Raw genomic sequence first — 16,689 nt, 5'->3', positions numbered from 1 at the left:
TCGGTAGCCATTGCCGGGGGAGGCTGGACCCGGGAACTCTCTCGTAGCATGACGGGAGTTGTAGTTGAGGGGCGCCCCGGGAACGTTCCGGGTGACGCCTTCTGGTCCGGGGGCGGGCGAGCATAGCGTTCTTTGGCTGAAAGCAGCAGGAACTGGCAACCGGGAGGAGGCTCTAGCGAGGCCTGAAAGCGGCGCAGCCAGGCAGGGGAAGGGTTTCGGGGTGGGGGCGGCCAAGTAGCGCATCTGACATGCTGCTGGGGTCGTGACCGCTCGGGGTCCGAGGCAGGACCTGGCCAGATCCAGCCTGGAGGCCTCGCCTTCTTCGGGCCTAATCTTCAGCGGCCGGGTAGGCCTTGCCAGAGGCTCCTTTTCGTGCGGCCACCCCGGATTCCTGCCCTGATTTTCTGTCCGAGAGATGGCCTCGCCTAGCCCCCCGCCAGAGCCAAAGGTAAGTCGCCCCTCCGGGTATCCCCGTTCTCTCGCCGTTCCCGAGCTAGGCCGCGCCACCGCCCCCCCATCTCTCGGGTCGCGGTCTTGAGGGCCAGCGCGCTGCAGTGAAGTACCCCCTGATACACTGGGGCGCCGTTCGCGATAAAACTGACCACTGGCTCCGTTTTTCAAAAGTGACTTGATAAATCAGCTGAAGAAAATTGGTAATGCTCCAAACTATCGTTTTCATTTACGAGTGTTTCCAGGTGAGGTATCTTTTTTGATCCTCCCCTGTGTCTCCTACACCTGCCGAGATGCCTGGACCCAAAGTAGACGCTTGGAGAAATCTGAATTGAAACGGGTCTCAAGGCAGTGCTTGTAGAGAATCGAGTGGGGCAATAAGGTGCAGGAAAGTTGGGAAGGCCTTGGGGCAGCTTACTAAAATTCAAATACTAGGGCATAATGAGTAAATCAGAAAGCCTTATCCTTAGGTTCCTCAATACAGAAGACAAAGATCCAGCTCAGTTATCCTCTAATTTGATGTGCTTGTCTGAATTCTGTCGGTTCCCAGAATTGGGCCCCATTTGGAACTCTTAGTATCATGTTCCTCCTAGCCTACCGGGCCCTGACAAGTGATTGTTTCTGCTACTTTCAGTGGTAGAATTGTCCTTGAGACAAGAACTGACTACAGAAATCATACTGTTTCAGGGGTTGCTGACATTTGAGGATGTGGCTGTGTTTTTTACCCAGGAGGAGTGGGATTATCTGGATCCAGCTCAGAGAAGCCTGTATAAAGATGTCATGATGGAGAATTATGGAAACCTGGTCTCACTGGGTAAGAATCTGCTGTTTCTCTGATGAAAATATCTAAGAAACTATAAGAAATCAGAACACTTGAACTAGCACCGTACCAAACTGATTTGTTCCAAAGTTCTGATTCAAACCTTTCAGCCATGAATTGTTTCCATGACTCTCATCCCTACCGTTCTTGCAATGACCAAAATACAAGCTTTTCTGGCTTCCTATCTTCGTAATCTCATTCCCATATTGCTCTGTACTTTCCCTCCTGGCTCATCCTCCCACTGCTTTCCTCCCACCCCTTTTCACTCTGCCTTCTGGAGCCCCTGTTCCTCCTCACATAATGTTCCCTACCCCTCCTGGCCTTAACTGAAACCTGGCACTTTCCCAAGGACACCACTTCTCTGGCAGGGGCTGCTTATTCTCCTACATCCTCTTCCTTCCTCTCATCCTTTGTCTCAAGGCTGAAAGGGAAAAATAATTGTTCTCCTAACTTTTCAGTGCTGTTCCCAAAGCATTCGTCTTCCACCTTCAAACACAGTTTCTCTCTTTTGAGGTCTCAGCTGTCTTGCCCTACCCTCTCAATTCCTTTTCACTGTCATCTGTCAGCTTTTTTTGGTTCCTCACATAGATTTTGTCACATTTCAGAATCTTCTCTTTGCTAACCCATACCATCGATCATGCTGTCATTACTTCAGCCTCACTGTATCTTGACCATATTGTCTTCAGGGACCCTGCTTTCCATTTTTATTCAGCACCTCACATCAATGATCCTACCCTCAATTTTGTCATTACAGGCAAATCTTAAACCCCAATATCTTATACTTTGACCAATATCTTGTTTTTATTCAGGCAGTAGATGTTTATCGACTATAACTAAATAGGGGTTACCAAAACAGACATGATCTCTGCCCACATGGAGCTTACTGTAAATTCTTACCTGTCTACTTTTCCTACCAAACCTATTCTTTCTTTTCCTTTAATAATTTATTTATTTATTTTTGTTTGCATTGGGTCTTCGTTGCTGTGGGTGGGCTTTCTCTAGTTGCGGTGAGCAGGGACTCCTCTGTTGCAGTGCGTGGGCTTCTCATTGCGGTGGCTTCTCTTGTTGCGGAGCACGGGCTCTAGGTGTGTGGGCTTCAGTCGTTGTTGCACACGGGTTCAGTAGTTGTGGCTCGTGGGCTCTAGATCACAGGCTCAGCAGTTGTGGCACATGGGCTTAGTTGCTCCGTGGCATGTGGGATCTTCCTGGATCAGGGATCGAACCCATGTCCCCTGCATTGGCAGGCGGAGTCTTAACCACTGCGCCACCAGGGAAGTCCAAACCTATTTATTCTTAATCTTTCCTGTTCCTTGACTTCTTTTTTCCCCCAGGCTCTCGACTGCCTCCTGACTTCACCTCCTTATCTAATCCATGGACCTATATATAAAATGATCACCAGCATGCTCTCTTGCCACCTTGTCATTATGTTCTACCCATTCTGCAAACTTCAAATCCTGTACTGATTATAAAATCTGCCTTTTCTTTTCTCGTACCTGAGCTGCTAAACACAGCAAGAGAAATTTTTTATCCAAACGGATTGGTGCCCTGTATATATACATGGCTTTTCTTTCTTCTAGTCTCCACTGGGTTTTTACATTTCAGCAAATTTTTTATCATTGATTTGCTCATGCCCCTGTTCCTTTTAGTGACTATTCCAAAAACTTGAGTTTTCCTTGGGTCCATCACTCAGTGGTGGACCTCACCTTCTGTTTCACAGAGAAGATAGTGGCCACTACACATGAACTCTCAAGTTTTCTGCCCCTCATTGCACACTTAAGGTTGCCTGTCTTCTCACATTCTCCAATAATTTATCAGTCTTTTTTTTTTCTTGTAGTTTCAGTCCCTATTCTTTCTCCCCTGGTACCTTTATTCTGATGACAGATATGTTCGTGGCTCTAGAACTCTCCTTTGAGCCACAGTCTCTCTTGCTGCTCCCTGTAACCTACTACTTGTTTGCTTCACAGCCAGATTTTTGTAAGAGTAGTTAAGGTGTGTTCTCTACTTCTTTACCTCCCATTATCTCTAATCCCCTTTTAGTGCCTCTACACCTTGCTCAGTTGTTTAACATTGGTGTGTAATAATCGAATTATCAAATGCAGTAGATTCTTTTTGGACTGTATTTAATTCTCTATAGATATTTGAAACTTTTTATTGCTTCCTTCTATTGCCTTGCATTCTCAGACTTCCTCTCAGACTATATACCTTCTTTGGCAGACCTTATTTACACTCAGGTCATCAGCTACTGCTATGTGATGGTATGTCCCAAATCTTAATCTCTACTTAAGAGAGGCAGTATGGAGCCTAACTGTCCAAGTAAAAAATCCTGATTCCACCACTTACTAGCCTTGTGACTTAACCTTTCTGTGCCTGTTTCTTTTTTTTTAATATAAAATGTAAATAATAATAGCACTTACCTCTTAGGATTATTATGAGCATTAACTCAGTTAATATATGTAAAGCATTTAGGACACTGACCAGCATGTAGTAAGTACAATATAAATGTCAACTGTTATCTTCATCATCATTGTCATTATCTTCTCTGTTGAACTCCAACTTCTTAGTCATCTCCTTTTGAAGACCACATAAATAACTCAGATAATCCGCTAAGATCTCAAGGGCCTCCTCTTCAGAATTAAGTACTCCTTTCTCTGTGGTATCTTGTATACGCTTCCATTGTTGAATTTATTTCAGTGTACTATAATCATTATGTTATTTCTCTAAACAGACTGATCTTCAAGAGGACAGTAACTGTATTTTTTTTTCATTTGATTCCTCCAGCACTTAGCACAGAGCCAGGCATGTATTATATGCTTCTTAAATATTTGGGTGACTGAGTGAATATAATTTAAGACTCAATATCTTTTGACAAAATTATTGCATTAGCCTGTAAACTAGCCCTGTGCTTCCAGTCTCCCTTTATTCTAATATGTTCTCTTTACTGCCACCAAAGTGATTTTGTGTTATTAACTGCTTATGACTTTTGGTGATTTCTGACAGCTTAAAGGATAAAAATCTTAATTTTTCGTCCTACATACTAGCACCTCATTATACAGCCCCTGCCTAGCTTTCTAGCCTCATCTGTTATTTCCAGGATACCACTTCAGTCTCCAGCCATGTCAGGCTAGGTATTTTTTTCCATTTAGCTATGGTATCTCTGAGTCACTGACAGCTTTTTCCACCCATATGGTGCCCTGGTTGATAATACCAGGCAAATGCCCAGCCTTGCCTGTGCCTAGTACTGTAAAATGGCAGTGAGCCCATCTGTGATCTCCTACTTTTAGGCTGTCTTCTTTATTGTAGCTGAAATACAGCTTTTCATCGGTTATTATTTCTCCCCTCACAGCCTGTTCGTCCTCCTCTGTAAACTCTATATCCATCCCCTTGATGAGTGCTCCCTTGATGAGAGATTACAATTATTAAAAACTATTCCATTATAGTGTTTTCCTCCACTTCATCCTGTTGCTCTACTTAACACAACTCATCTAGCTTTGTAATTTTGCCTCTTCAGTCATACCTATCCTTTCTATTTTTCTTTAAAAACTTTAGGAACTATGTTGATGATACAGCTGACAGCTTGATCTCTTAGTTCTTGATCTTTCAATTCTTTCAGCTGAAATAGACTTCTTTGGTTTTAATGACTTATCTCCAGACAACTTGAGCCAGATTGGACCTTGACAGAATTGGGAATTGCTGTACCTGTAAGACCTTAAATTCACTGTTTTCCTCCTTTAATTATAGGCTCTTTCCAATTATTTGTTCAACTACTCATTCATTCGATAAATAACTATAAGGCACTGTGCTAGGCCTAGGAATGCAAGTCCTTCCCCATTCTCTCATTCTTTTACCTAGAAAACTGAGAGGCAACTGTGTACTCTAGAAAAATTAGCTATGACCAGAGGATGGGAACATACAAGCACGGCAGATACCTCAGAAGGTGGTTATAGCTACCAAGCCCAGGTCTAATGGCTAGTCATTTCTAAGCTGCCATGTGTGGAAGCCTAGACTCACTTATTTTACCTGTCTTTCTGTTTGACCTATTTGTTTTCATGCTTGTGCCTCTCTGTTATATTTACTTCAGCAATACATTATATTTCATGTCTGGTAAGATTAAGTCACTCATATTCTCTTTCAGGGTATACAGTTGACCTTTGAACAACACGGATTTGGAACGCTTGAGTTCTCTTATACATTATTTTTTTTCACTAAATACGTAGTACAGTACTACACAGTCTGTGGTTGGTTGAATCCGTGGGTACAGAACCATGGATATGGAGGGCCAACTGTAAAGTTATATATGGATTTTCAACAGTGTGGAGGGTCAGTGCCCCTAACCCTCGTGTTGTTCAAGGGTCAACTGTACTTAACTAGTTTTCTGCATTCTTCTGGTTGAAATTTAGATTACTTGGGGTTTTTTAACTGGCTCGTGGGATTTTTGTTGGAATACAGTTAGGTTTGTTGGTTGGTTTGGGAAGAAATAAGATCCTTATAATGTTGACTCCCTTTAGCAATTTGGTTGACTCTATTTCATTGTCTATGTCCTTTAGAAAAATTGTATGGATTATTTTTATGAATCTTGCACTTCTTGTAGATACATTCCTAGGTTTTATGGGTTTTATTATCATGAAAAGCATATTTTATTTTTCTATAATATTTACTAACTGGTTATTCTTGGTAGTAAGAACCAGTATTTGTTTTATATGTCAGTCCTATTATCACTATTATATTTCATTTAATTCTTTTAGGAATTTTGGGTAGGCATTCATATCATCTGTGAATAATGTAATTTTGTATTATTCCTTTGAGTAAAACCCTGGAACAATATCCACTGGGTAAGCATTATGAAGAAACTTTACCTTCTCAAAAAGAACTTACAATCCAATGGAAAAGACAAAGTTAAAAGTACAGTGTAATAATACTATAATGCAGTAATGGACAAGGGCTGGTGATCAAAAACAGAGCGCTTAAATCATCTATTGGACTAAGTGAAGGCCTTATAGTTGCTTTGCACTGAATCTTAAAGAGAAACCAAGAGTTTCCCAAGTAAACAATGTTAGTGGACATTTCATAAATGAGATATGCCAAGAAATGGCATAAAAGACTAAAGCACAAGCAATTTGCCCACTTGAAGTGTGAGAGCATGGGTAGGAGGGTGAATTAAAGCTTAAGAGACCTCATGAAGTGCTGAGCATCATTGTGTAAAGGAATTTGATTTGATTTTAGAGATAATGGAGTGCTAGTGAATCTATAGGTGGTGACATGATTAGAATTCCATTTTATGAAGATCTCTCTGGATTCAGTGAAATAGATACAGCCTAAAGACAAGAGCCAAGGATTATTAGATGGCTTTTGCAATAATCCAAGGAAAACAGAGAGAGAAGGCAAATGCTAAAGAGCAGAATCATTGATTTTGGTGATTGATTAATGGTAAGAAAAAGGGAGAAATCTAGGATGATTTCCTGCTTTGGGACTTTAGTGTGATGGATGGTGATGCCTCTCAAGGGAAGATGATTAGAGGTGGAGACAGACATGACAGCAAATGATGATGGTCATGTTAATTGTGAGCTCTTTTTGAGACATTTAAGTGGCAGTATTCAGAGGATGTGTATATAGAGCAAGATAAGGATGTAAACATGGGTAACAATAACCTTAAACAGTTGACAAAGGAAGAAAAATACATGAGGGAAATGTATTAGAAAAGGACAAAGAAAAGAAGTAGGGAGGGACCTAGAATATAATAGCACAGGAACAAAAACAGTGTCAAGAAACAGGAATAGTCCACAGTATCAGATGCTGCTGAGTAAAATAAGGACTAAAAAATGCCCATTGTATTTGTTATTTGAAAGTCATTGGTGATTTAATGAGAAGTTTCTCTAGATTCTGGAAACAGAAATCAGATTTTATAGTAGGTTGTAGAATAGATTGAATGGGAAGAGGTTGGTCATTGAAAACATAGGAAACGGAGAGGTACAGTGTTAAGATTTTTTTCAAAGCTTGGATTTCACCTAGAAAAGGATTTCAGGTTTCAAGATAAAGTTGTATATATTTGTATGTTGGTAGGAAGGTGTCAATGGAGAATACAGATTGAAGAAAGAGGAAGAAATGGTAATAACTGAACAAGTGCCCAGAGGCAAGTGGGATCAAGAGAGAGTAGATGAATTAGCCTTGGATAAGAATGGGATATATCTTCATGTACCACTGAAGGTAATTTTATAGGTAGGAGGTAGAATGGTGAGGGAGTTCTCTCATACTTTTTCATTGAGTGAAAGAAAACACAGTGTACTGAAAGTGAATTTGAGAGAGAGCACTGTAAGTAGACGTAGGCAGAAATAAAGTTTCTTAGGGAAATAAGAAGTTTTTTTGGAATAAAATAATGACTGAAGTAAGTGAAAAGAAACTTCAAAGATGACTCCACAGTTAGAAGACTAGAAAATTGAAAGAAAAGAGGAAGTCTAAAAAGGGAAATTGTTTAGGGCCAAATATAAATTTGGTGGTGATACAATCTTCTCATGGAGTCATCCAACAGGCAGCAAGAGACAGAAAATCAGGAAAGAAGTCAGAGGCAGACTTAAGTGTCCTCTACGCTGCTTTGTTATATCATAGACCATTATGTTATCTTTCTTCCAACGCATGCAAGATTATCATTTCTCAGATGTCATGCAGACTCTCAGTTGGAAATAGATGGTTCCAACTTGTGCCTTATATCTTTAAAGCCATGAGAATTATGTATACTTGAAGATTGTAGTATTTGTGGTAGGTGAAGTCATAAGCTACCACAGACTGTTCTTTTTCTTAGTTTCTTCCATTAGCTCTAACCATGTTTCTTTTGGTTTTTTTCCTGTTTTTCTATATCATAGAGTCCATGTCACTTCAACCCAGTTTTTTAAAAGCCATTTGTCTCTTGATGTAGGAGCTATTTTACTTAATATTTTCTTTACCATATTATATTCTTTCCCCATTTGTACTTGTCACCCATTCCATTTGGTAGGGGGCTTCTTGCCTTATCTCTAAATCCTAACTCATTATACAATGCCTGGAATGCTTTTGATCACAATAAATAAATTCTTATTAATGAGTGAATTGTTGTTTCCCCTGGTTTTTGTCTTTTATCCTTCTCAGCATCATTTTATGTTTCTTTTCTGTCAGTTATTTGGTTTATTCACATTCCCATAATGCTACCTCATCCTAAATTTTCCTGAACCAACTGTTTTCTTCCCATGTTATCCTTTCTTCCTTGATAGGCTAGTTTATCCTGCCACTACTTGTTTTACTTCTTTGTTTGCCCATCTTACCTTGCATAATTCGCTGTTGATTTATCAGCCCTTCCTCCTTTCTCCTGCTGATGCATTTTGTGCCTCGTAAACACTCTTTTCATACGCTTTCTCCAAGAAAAACATTTCATCAGATAACTAATACTAAATATTTATATAGCTTGTACTGTTTGCCAGGTAGTTCTAAATGCTTTATATATATGAACTAATGTAACCATCACAAGGATGCTGTGATGTAGTAAACTACATTTTATGCACATAGTAGATCATTTATCTTAATTATCTTATTTTTCTGACAGTTTCTCCTTGCTGGCAAGAGCTAGGCTGATGTTTCTATTTTCCATTTATCATTCCAGATGTTTTGAACAGAGATAAGGATGAGGAGCCAACTGTGAAACAAGAAATTGAGGAAATTGAGGAAGAAGTGGAACCACAGGGTGTAATAGTTACAAGAATCAAAAGTGAAATTGACCAGGATCCTATGGGTAGAGAAACCTTTGAACTTGTTGGTAGGTTAGATAAACAGAGAGGAATCTTCTTATGGGAAATACCAAGGGAATCTTTGACCCAGGAACAAAGAATGTTCAGAGGAAACACTAGCATTATCCGTAAAAGACCAAATTCAGAAGAGAAATGTCATAAATGTGAAGAATGTGGAAAGGGTTTTGTCCGCAAGGCTCATTTCATTCAACATCAAAGGGTCCATACGGGAGAAAAACCTTTTCAATGTAATGAATGTGGGAAAAGTTTCAGTCGCAGTTCATTTGTTATTGAACATCAGAGAATCCACACTGGGGAAAGGCCCTATGAGTGTAATTACTGTGGAAAAACCTTTAGTGTGAGCTCAACCCTTATTAGACATCAGAGAATCCACACTGGAGAGAGACCCTATCAGTGTAACCAATGTAAACAGAGCTTCAGCCAGAGAAGAAGCCTTGTTAAACATCAAAGGATTCACACAGGTGAGAAACCCCATAAATGTAGTGACTGTGGGAAAGCCTTCAGTTGGAAATCACACCTGATTGAACATCAGAGAACTCACACTGGTGAGAAACCCTATCACTGTACCAAATGTAAGAAAAGCTTTAGTCGAAATTCATTACTTGTTGAACATCAGAGAATTCACACTGGGGAAAGACCCCATAAATGTGGTGAATGTGGGAAAGCCTTTAGATTAAGTACATACCTTATACAACACCAAAAAATCCACACTGGTGAGAAGCCTTTTCTTTGTATTGAATGTGGAAAAAGCTTCAGTCGGAGCTCATTCCTTATTGAACATCAGAGGATCCATACAGGTGAAAGACCTTATCAGTGCAAAGAGTGTGGGAAAAGCTTCAGTCAACTTTGCAACCTTACTCGTCATCAGAGAATTCACACAGGGGACAAACCCCATAAATGTGAGGAATGTGGAAAAGCCTTTAGTAGAAGCTCAGGTCTTATTCAGCATCAGAGAATCCACACCAGAGAGAAGACTTATTCATACAATGAAACCAAGGAAAGTTTTGATCCAAATTGCAATCTTATTATACAGCAGGAAGTCTACCCTAAGGAAAAATCTTATAAATGTGATGAATGTGGGAAAACTTTTAGTGTCAGTGCTCATCTAGTACAACATCAAAGAATCCACACTGGTGAAAAGCCCTACCTATGTACTGTATGTGGGAAAAGCTTCAGTCGGAGCTCATTTCTTATTGAACACCAGAGAATCCACACTGGTGAGAGACCCTATTTGTGCAGACAGTGTGGCAAAAGTTTTAGTCAACTCTGTAATCTTATTCGACATCAGGGTGTTCACACAGGTAATAAACCCCATAAATGTGATGAATGTGGGAAGGCCTTTAGCCGGAACTCAGGCCTTATTCAGCATCAGAGAATACATACAGGAGAAAAACCTTATAAGTGTGAGAAGTGTGACAAAAGTTTCAGTCAACAGCGCAGCCTTGTCAACCATCAGAAGATCCATGCAGAGGTGAAAATTCAAGAAACCCACGAATGTGATGCTTGTGGGGAAGCCTTCAATTGCCATATATCTCTTATTCAGCATCAAAAATTGCACACTACATGGATGCAGTAAACATAGAGAAATACTTAAGCTTGGTTTGACTTGAGACCAGCTACCCAAGTGCAGTTTCAGTATGGCTCAACGTGAGTCAAGATTTAGTGATAAAGCAGGTTCTCTTTGGCCTCAGGCAAATGGTTTCTAAAGGTTCTGTGAATAATAGACAGCTGCCCACAGGCAGTTGAAGATTTCCATTACTCTTTGTTTTGACGATCATAGAGAAGGACTCAATAATTTAAGCATCTTTCTTTTACAAATCTTTCAGCAGAGAGGTTAAACCCAGGTTCAGAGCACTTAGTTATAATTAATAAAGGGAGAAGAACAAAGTTACATTGGCATAAGGGAGTTGGAAGCAGCTGATGTTAGAAAACTAGCCTAATTGCTCAGAGTCCTCTAGCACCATAATACATGGTGGTTCTTTCAGTTCCATGACATGTTTGGCTATGCATGCCAAGTCCAATAATTAAGCATATGCTTAAGTTTTCAAGGAAACAAACCCCCCATTTTTTAAAAAACTGGCATCCAAAGCTTTTGTCATTGTCTAATCCAGTTGTTTGGCATGTGGGTTAAAGGCAGTTCCAATGCCATGTGGTTCCCAGATCTGTGAAATGAGTGGACCATTAATTTTACATATAAAGTAAATGTACAGATTATGTAATTAACAAACCTAGCAAAGGTGTTACCAAGGAGCCTTTGGGAGTGCCTTTTCTTTTTTCCCAAGATGGGCCCAAAAAGGTGGAGGAAGACACTGTTCTTTTTGTGCCCTCCAATCTGTGAAAGATATTTGTAGTCCTAGACAAATTAAATCTTATTCCTCCATTACCAGTAGCATGTGAAAGTGTAAATATTTTGATTACCAAGAGTTGGAAATAAAAAGACCTGGAGTCTATGCTAGGAAGCTGAGATATTTTGGTATTGCTTTGATTTTTATGGTAACTAGACTTTGCATGCAATTTTAAAATCTTTATTTCTGGTTCTAGGGCTTCCTTAGTTAATGGTTATTATAAACCTATTCATCTCTTCTAATCATTAAACCTGTTTTGTTTTTTGCTTTGTGTAAGAGTTATTTGTTACTCTAGTGTAAAATCTATCCTGTCAAATATATTACAGCATTTAAAAGTTAGAATCAAGGATTTAAAGGAAACTGCTCTCACTTTTTCTACCTCTGACTTGTTACCTTTTCTGGGATAGTTCAATTAAGGTTAAATCCAGGTTCTTTAGTTCCTGAGTATATAATTCCAAATCACCAGGACTCGGTAATTCTAATTTCCTAATAGTTTAAGCAAAAGACCTCACTTTCAACTATAACCTAGACATTCTAAACATCACCTCCAAACTTTCATCTTCCCATCTCTGAGTATGTGCGTATGTGTGTGTGCATGCACACGTAAATGTGAATGTTACGGTATGTGTAGAAATACACCTCTCTGTACACTTCCTTATTCAAATTAAGTACTCATAGTTACCATACAGTTAACTTTTCAAAACAGAGTTTGTAACTCAGTGAATAGTACAAAAGGTAGCTGATAATGCACTTAATTTTTCAATAAAATTATCCTCCTGCCTTAAATCTCCCTGTTTTACTTGTTCTGCACCAGTGGTTCCCCAGCCCAGAGTCACAACTAATAATGAGGTTCTTAGAAATGCAGAGATGGAATCCTGTGTTCTGAAAAACACAAAGTGTATGTTTTCACTGCATGCACACGAAAACATTTCTCTGCTTTTTGCTGAAATTGCATTGTATCATATGATTGTCTTGCTGAGCAGAAGTTCTGGCTGTTGACCTCACTGTAATTTGGGGCCATGGTCATTTGAGATATTCCTAAAAGTACGTAATTTTTAACATCCTTGAATGTGAATCTGGAGTGACAGCTCCAAACTCCTGTAACAGCGAAACAGTTCTTGCTTATGTATACAATTCATTGGCTGTAAAAATCATAGCCAAAAAAGATGATTTTTTTTTTTAAAGCAAGTACATTGCAGTATACACTGCTGTTTTACAACAAAAAGATAGAAATGTGCAGAGGACTTTAGAGAGGGATATGAAGTGCCAGAAGATGAGGGAAGGAGAAAGTTAAATCTTTCAAGAGGAAATAATGCCTAAGATGAGGCTAAAAGACAAGTACCAGGAAAGATGAATACTGTCTGAAGACGAAGTTGTGAGAGGATCCGGTAGCTACAGAGTGAACTGATTGCTTGGTGATGGGAATGTGGCAGGAGGTAAGGTGCCCATAAACAAGAGTTATAGTGCTAAAGAGATAGGACTTGATTTCTCCTGAAATCCTGTGGTAATGTTTTCCTTGTAGGTAAGTATGGTGTGTATAAGAAAAGGATGCATTTTAAGAATATAGCTCTGGATTTTCACAACTAAACCTCTATATAACTGGCACCCAGCTTAAATATTACTGGTATCCCAGATTCTTCCCTTGTGTACCTTTCCAAATACTACACAACACACATCTTGTGGTGCCTCCACTTTAACTCAGGAAACATTGTGGAAGTGAATAGGAGGGAAAAAATTGGCTCTTGACCTTTTTAAGATCTGGGGATCTTATCCTCAGGAAGTTCCACAAAGTAAGCATTCAAGGGCCTGTGGTTTCCGTGTTAACTTCAAGAGTCTCAGAGTAGTACTACTGAGAGATTGTGGTGTCTTTAAGGCAGTGGGAATGAAAGGAGATGAACTTGAGAAATACAGAGTAAAACCTGATTGCTAATTGGATGAGGAAGGTGAGAAAGAGTAAAGATGCAAGGTGGGTTTGGGTGGTTGGTATTCTTACTAAAAGGGTCGGGGAGGACAGTGCACCCGGTATGGAGTAAGGAATTAATTACTAAAGTTTTTGAGCATGTAATGTTTGGCTTATCTGTGAGACAGACATGTCTGAAAATAATTGGAGATGTGGACATGGTGCACAGGGAAGATCTAGGTTAGAAATTGATTTAGGAATTCATGTGTTTAGACACAGAACTGAATTAAGTAAGATTTAAGGAAAAAATAAAGCAAGAAAAGAAATCCAGAGATGGAATCCTGAGGCCCACTCTTGTTTAGTGGATGGGCAAGATTCAAAGGAGACAGAGAGGAACAGCCAGAAGTATCAAAAACCCAGTACATAGTGATAACTAGGAAAGTGACCTAGAAGAGTGCTGCAGAGACATCAAAGAAAGGTTGAAGAGTGTCCTTTAGATTGGATTATTAGAAAGTCATTAATGAGTACTATAAGAACAGCTTCTGAAATTGGGAAGGGCCAGTTTTCAGAGGCTTAAATAGTGTCTGAAGAGTGTAGATCATCAATTCTCAAATACTATCAATTCATGGTGAAAAGTTTACTATTCTACATTCAAATGGTAAAAACAAGGACAATAGAGTAGCTTTGTAAAAAAGCTAAATTGAGGGCTTCCCTGGTGGCGCAGTGGTTGGGAATCCGCCTGCCAATGCAGGGGACATGGGTTCGTGCCCCGGTCTGGGAAGATCCCACATGCCGCGGAGCGGCTAGGCCCCTGAGCCATGGCGGCTGGCTGAGCCTGCGCGTCTGGAGCCTAGGCCCGCATACCGCAAAAAAAAAAAAAAAAAAGCTAAGTTGATTCAAGAACTTAATCTTTTTCTGAAATAATGCCCCCCTTTTAAAATAAAAAAGTCCTTTCATGAAATAATAGTAATTTTGGCCTGTTGAATGTATGTCTTTAGTTAAAAAAAAATGGCAATCCTTTTTTGATTATTCGTCTTACTTAATTTTACTGGTCTGTAAAAGGGAATAAAAAGTAGATTGTGAATATGAGGAGGGATATAGATCAAGATTAAAGAAAAAAAAGTATTTTTCCATTCTGAATAGATAGCCAGTTGAGGGAGAAGTTGAAGATAAAGGAGAGCAAATGGAAATTGAGTTATTAGATAAGCAAAAATGAATTTTAGCACTAATGGAAGGATTTACTATGGAGGCTTTCTTCCTCCCATTTGGGAGAAAAGGAAAGAGGACAGATTTAGTGTCTGGGGGAAGGGGAAGAAATAGAATACACCTGAGATGACCCAATTCCAAAAAATAGTCAAATTCATGTTTTGAGAGTCAGAGAAGGAGAGGGGTGGCCACCATGAGGGGTAGAGTTGGGAGCCTTGTCAATAGTAAAATTTGGAGTAGCAATTAGGGACAATGGAGAGAACCAAACAAAAACTTGAGGAGGGCTTGTGGGGTTTTGTTTAGGGCCCCACTAAAGTAAAAGACTGAACTTTAAATGGCATTACTCAAATTCCTTATGTGAATTAACACATGGAACAATTTTGAAAGAAAATTAAGGTTAAAGTAGATGAAGCAAAAAAATATTAATTAGTATATCTTTTGGGATTCTCCAGAGAAGCAGAACCAATAAACCAATAGGATGGATGGATGGATAGATAGACAGATAGATAATAAGAATTGGCTCATGTGATTATGGAGTACAAGAAGTCCCATGGTATGCTGTTCATAAGCTGGAAAACTGAAAGCCAATGATGTAATTCACTCTGAGTCCAAAGGAGCTTAAGAACCAGGAGCGTTGATGTCCAAGGACAGAAGATGCATACCCCACTTGGGCAGAGAACAAATCTGACCTCATTCAGTTTTGATTCAGGCCCTCAACAAATTGGATAATGCAAATCAGCATGGTTGAGGGCAATCTTCTTTACTCAGTCTAAGGACTTAAATACAAATCTCTTTCAGAAACACCCTCAACAGACACACCCAAAGACAATGTTTCACCGACATCCCTTAGTCTAGTAGAGTTGAAACATAAAATTAGCCATCACAGTAGGTAACAGTTAAAAATGAGGTGGAGAGGGTGTGGAGAAAAGGGAACCCTCTTGCACTGCTGGTGGGAATGTAAATTGAAACAGCCACTGTGGAGAACAGTATGGAGGTTCCTTAAAAAGCTAAAAATAGAACTACCATATGACCCAGCAATCCCACTACTGGGCATATACCCTGAGAAAACCATAATTCAAAAGGACACATGTACCCCAATGTTCATTGCAGCACTATTTATAATAGCCAGGACATGGAAACAACCTAAATGTCCAACAACAGATGAATGGCTAAAGAAGATGTACATATATACAACGTAACATTACTCAACCATAAAAAGGAATGAAACTGGGTCATTTGTAGAGATATGGATGGGCCTAGAGTCTGTCATACAGAGTGAAGTAAGCCAGAAAGAGAAAAACAAACATCATATATTAACACATTTGTGTGGAATCTAGAAAAATTGTACAGATGAACCTATTTGCAGGGCAGGAATAGAGATGTAGACATAGAGAACGGACATGTGGACACGGGGGGAAAGGAAGGGTGGGATGAAATGGCAGATTAGGACTGACCTATCTGCACTACCATGTGTAAAATAAATAGCTAGTGGAAACACGCTATAAAGCACAGGAAGCTCAGCGTGGTGCTCTGTGACGACCTAGATGGGTGGGATGTGGAGTGGGGGGTGGGAGGGAGGTCCAAGAGGGAGGGGATATAGGTATACATATAGCTGATTCACTTCATTGTATGGCAGAAACTAACACAGCACTGTAAAGCAATTATACTCCAATAAAAGAAAAATAAATAAAATGAGCAGGTGAGGGAATTCCCTGGTGGTCCAGTGGTTAGGACTCGGTGCTTTTACTGCTGTGGGACTGGGTTCAATCCCTGGTTGGGGAACTAAGATCCTGCAAGCCACACAGCACGGCCAAAGTAAATAAATAAATAAAATGAACAAGTGAAAGGAGTCTTTGGTGGCAAGAAAAAGAAATTACTGTAATACTCCATTTCTCTGTAATTTTGATGAGTGAGGCCTTTCACTTTCATCTGTCTTCCTAAAGGAGGATGTCATCAGCAAATCTAGGGGCATACACAGCATACCCAATTGAGAATATTTTCTTGCAGAGTACATTTCAACTTAAAAATCTAGTTCAGATATTCCAATCATTTTTTGATGTTACTGTTCCTAATTTGTATTGGTTATCCTTCCTTCTCCACCTCCTTCAAAAATGTTTTGTGGCCTTGGGTATGGTAGGGGTGAGCTGATTGGTTTTTTCCGTTTTTTTTGGCTGTGTTGTGTCTGTTGCTGCGCGTGGG

At 39.7% G+C, this 16,689-nt stretch overlaps 1 protein-coding gene across 3 annotated transcripts; it reads left to right on the top strand.

Moving 5' to 3' along the window:
• Positions 1-45: 45 nt before the first annotated feature.
• Positions 46-11,649, top strand: ZNF189 (zinc finger protein 189). Of its 3 annotated transcripts, none has more exons than XM_060153368.1 (3): positions 46-448; positions 1,138-1,264; positions 8,895-11,649. In XM_060153368.1, exons 1-3 carry the CDS (start codon positions 416-418, stop codon positions 10,613-10,615), a joined length of 1,881 nt encoding a protein of 626 aa, XP_060009351.1. In that variant the 5' UTR covers positions 46-415; the 3' UTR covers positions 10,616-11,649. The 3 variants fall into 3 exon arrangements, with proteins under 3 accessions (XP_060009351.1, XP_060009353.1, XP_060009352.1); XM_060153370.1 differs by having other exon boundaries at positions 47-448; positions 1,183-1,264; XM_060153369.1 differs by having other exon boundaries at positions 48-448; positions 1,180-1,264.
• Positions 11,650-16,689: the final 5,040 nt, after the last annotated feature.

This window comes from Lagenorhynchus albirostris, chromosome 7, assembly GCF_949774975.1.
Source record: "Lagenorhynchus albirostris chromosome 7, mLagAlb1.1, whole genome shotgun sequence".
Classification (NCBI taxonomy): Eukaryota; Metazoa; Chordata; class Mammalia; order Artiodactyla; family Delphinidae; genus Lagenorhynchus; species Lagenorhynchus albirostris.
The sequence above is the reverse complement of the archived record's forward strand: the minus strand, read 5'-3'. Positions and strand labels throughout refer to the sequence as shown.

What these genes read in the sequence shown, in the direction of transcription:
- ZNF189 (XM_060153368.1), top strand. Translation starts at nt 416, where the DNA reads ATGGCCTCGCCTAGCCCCCCGCCAGAGCCAAAG. An exon ending in GCCCCCCGCCAGAGCCAAAG is followed by an intron (nt 449 to 1,137) that starts GTAAGTCGCCCC and finishes ATACTGTTTCAG; the next exon opens with GGGTTGCTGACATTTGAGGA. An exon ending in TGGAAACCTGGTCTCACTGG is followed by an intron (nt 1,265 to 8,894) that starts GTAAGAATCTGC and finishes TTATCATTCCAG; the next exon opens with ATGTTTTGAACAGAGATAAG.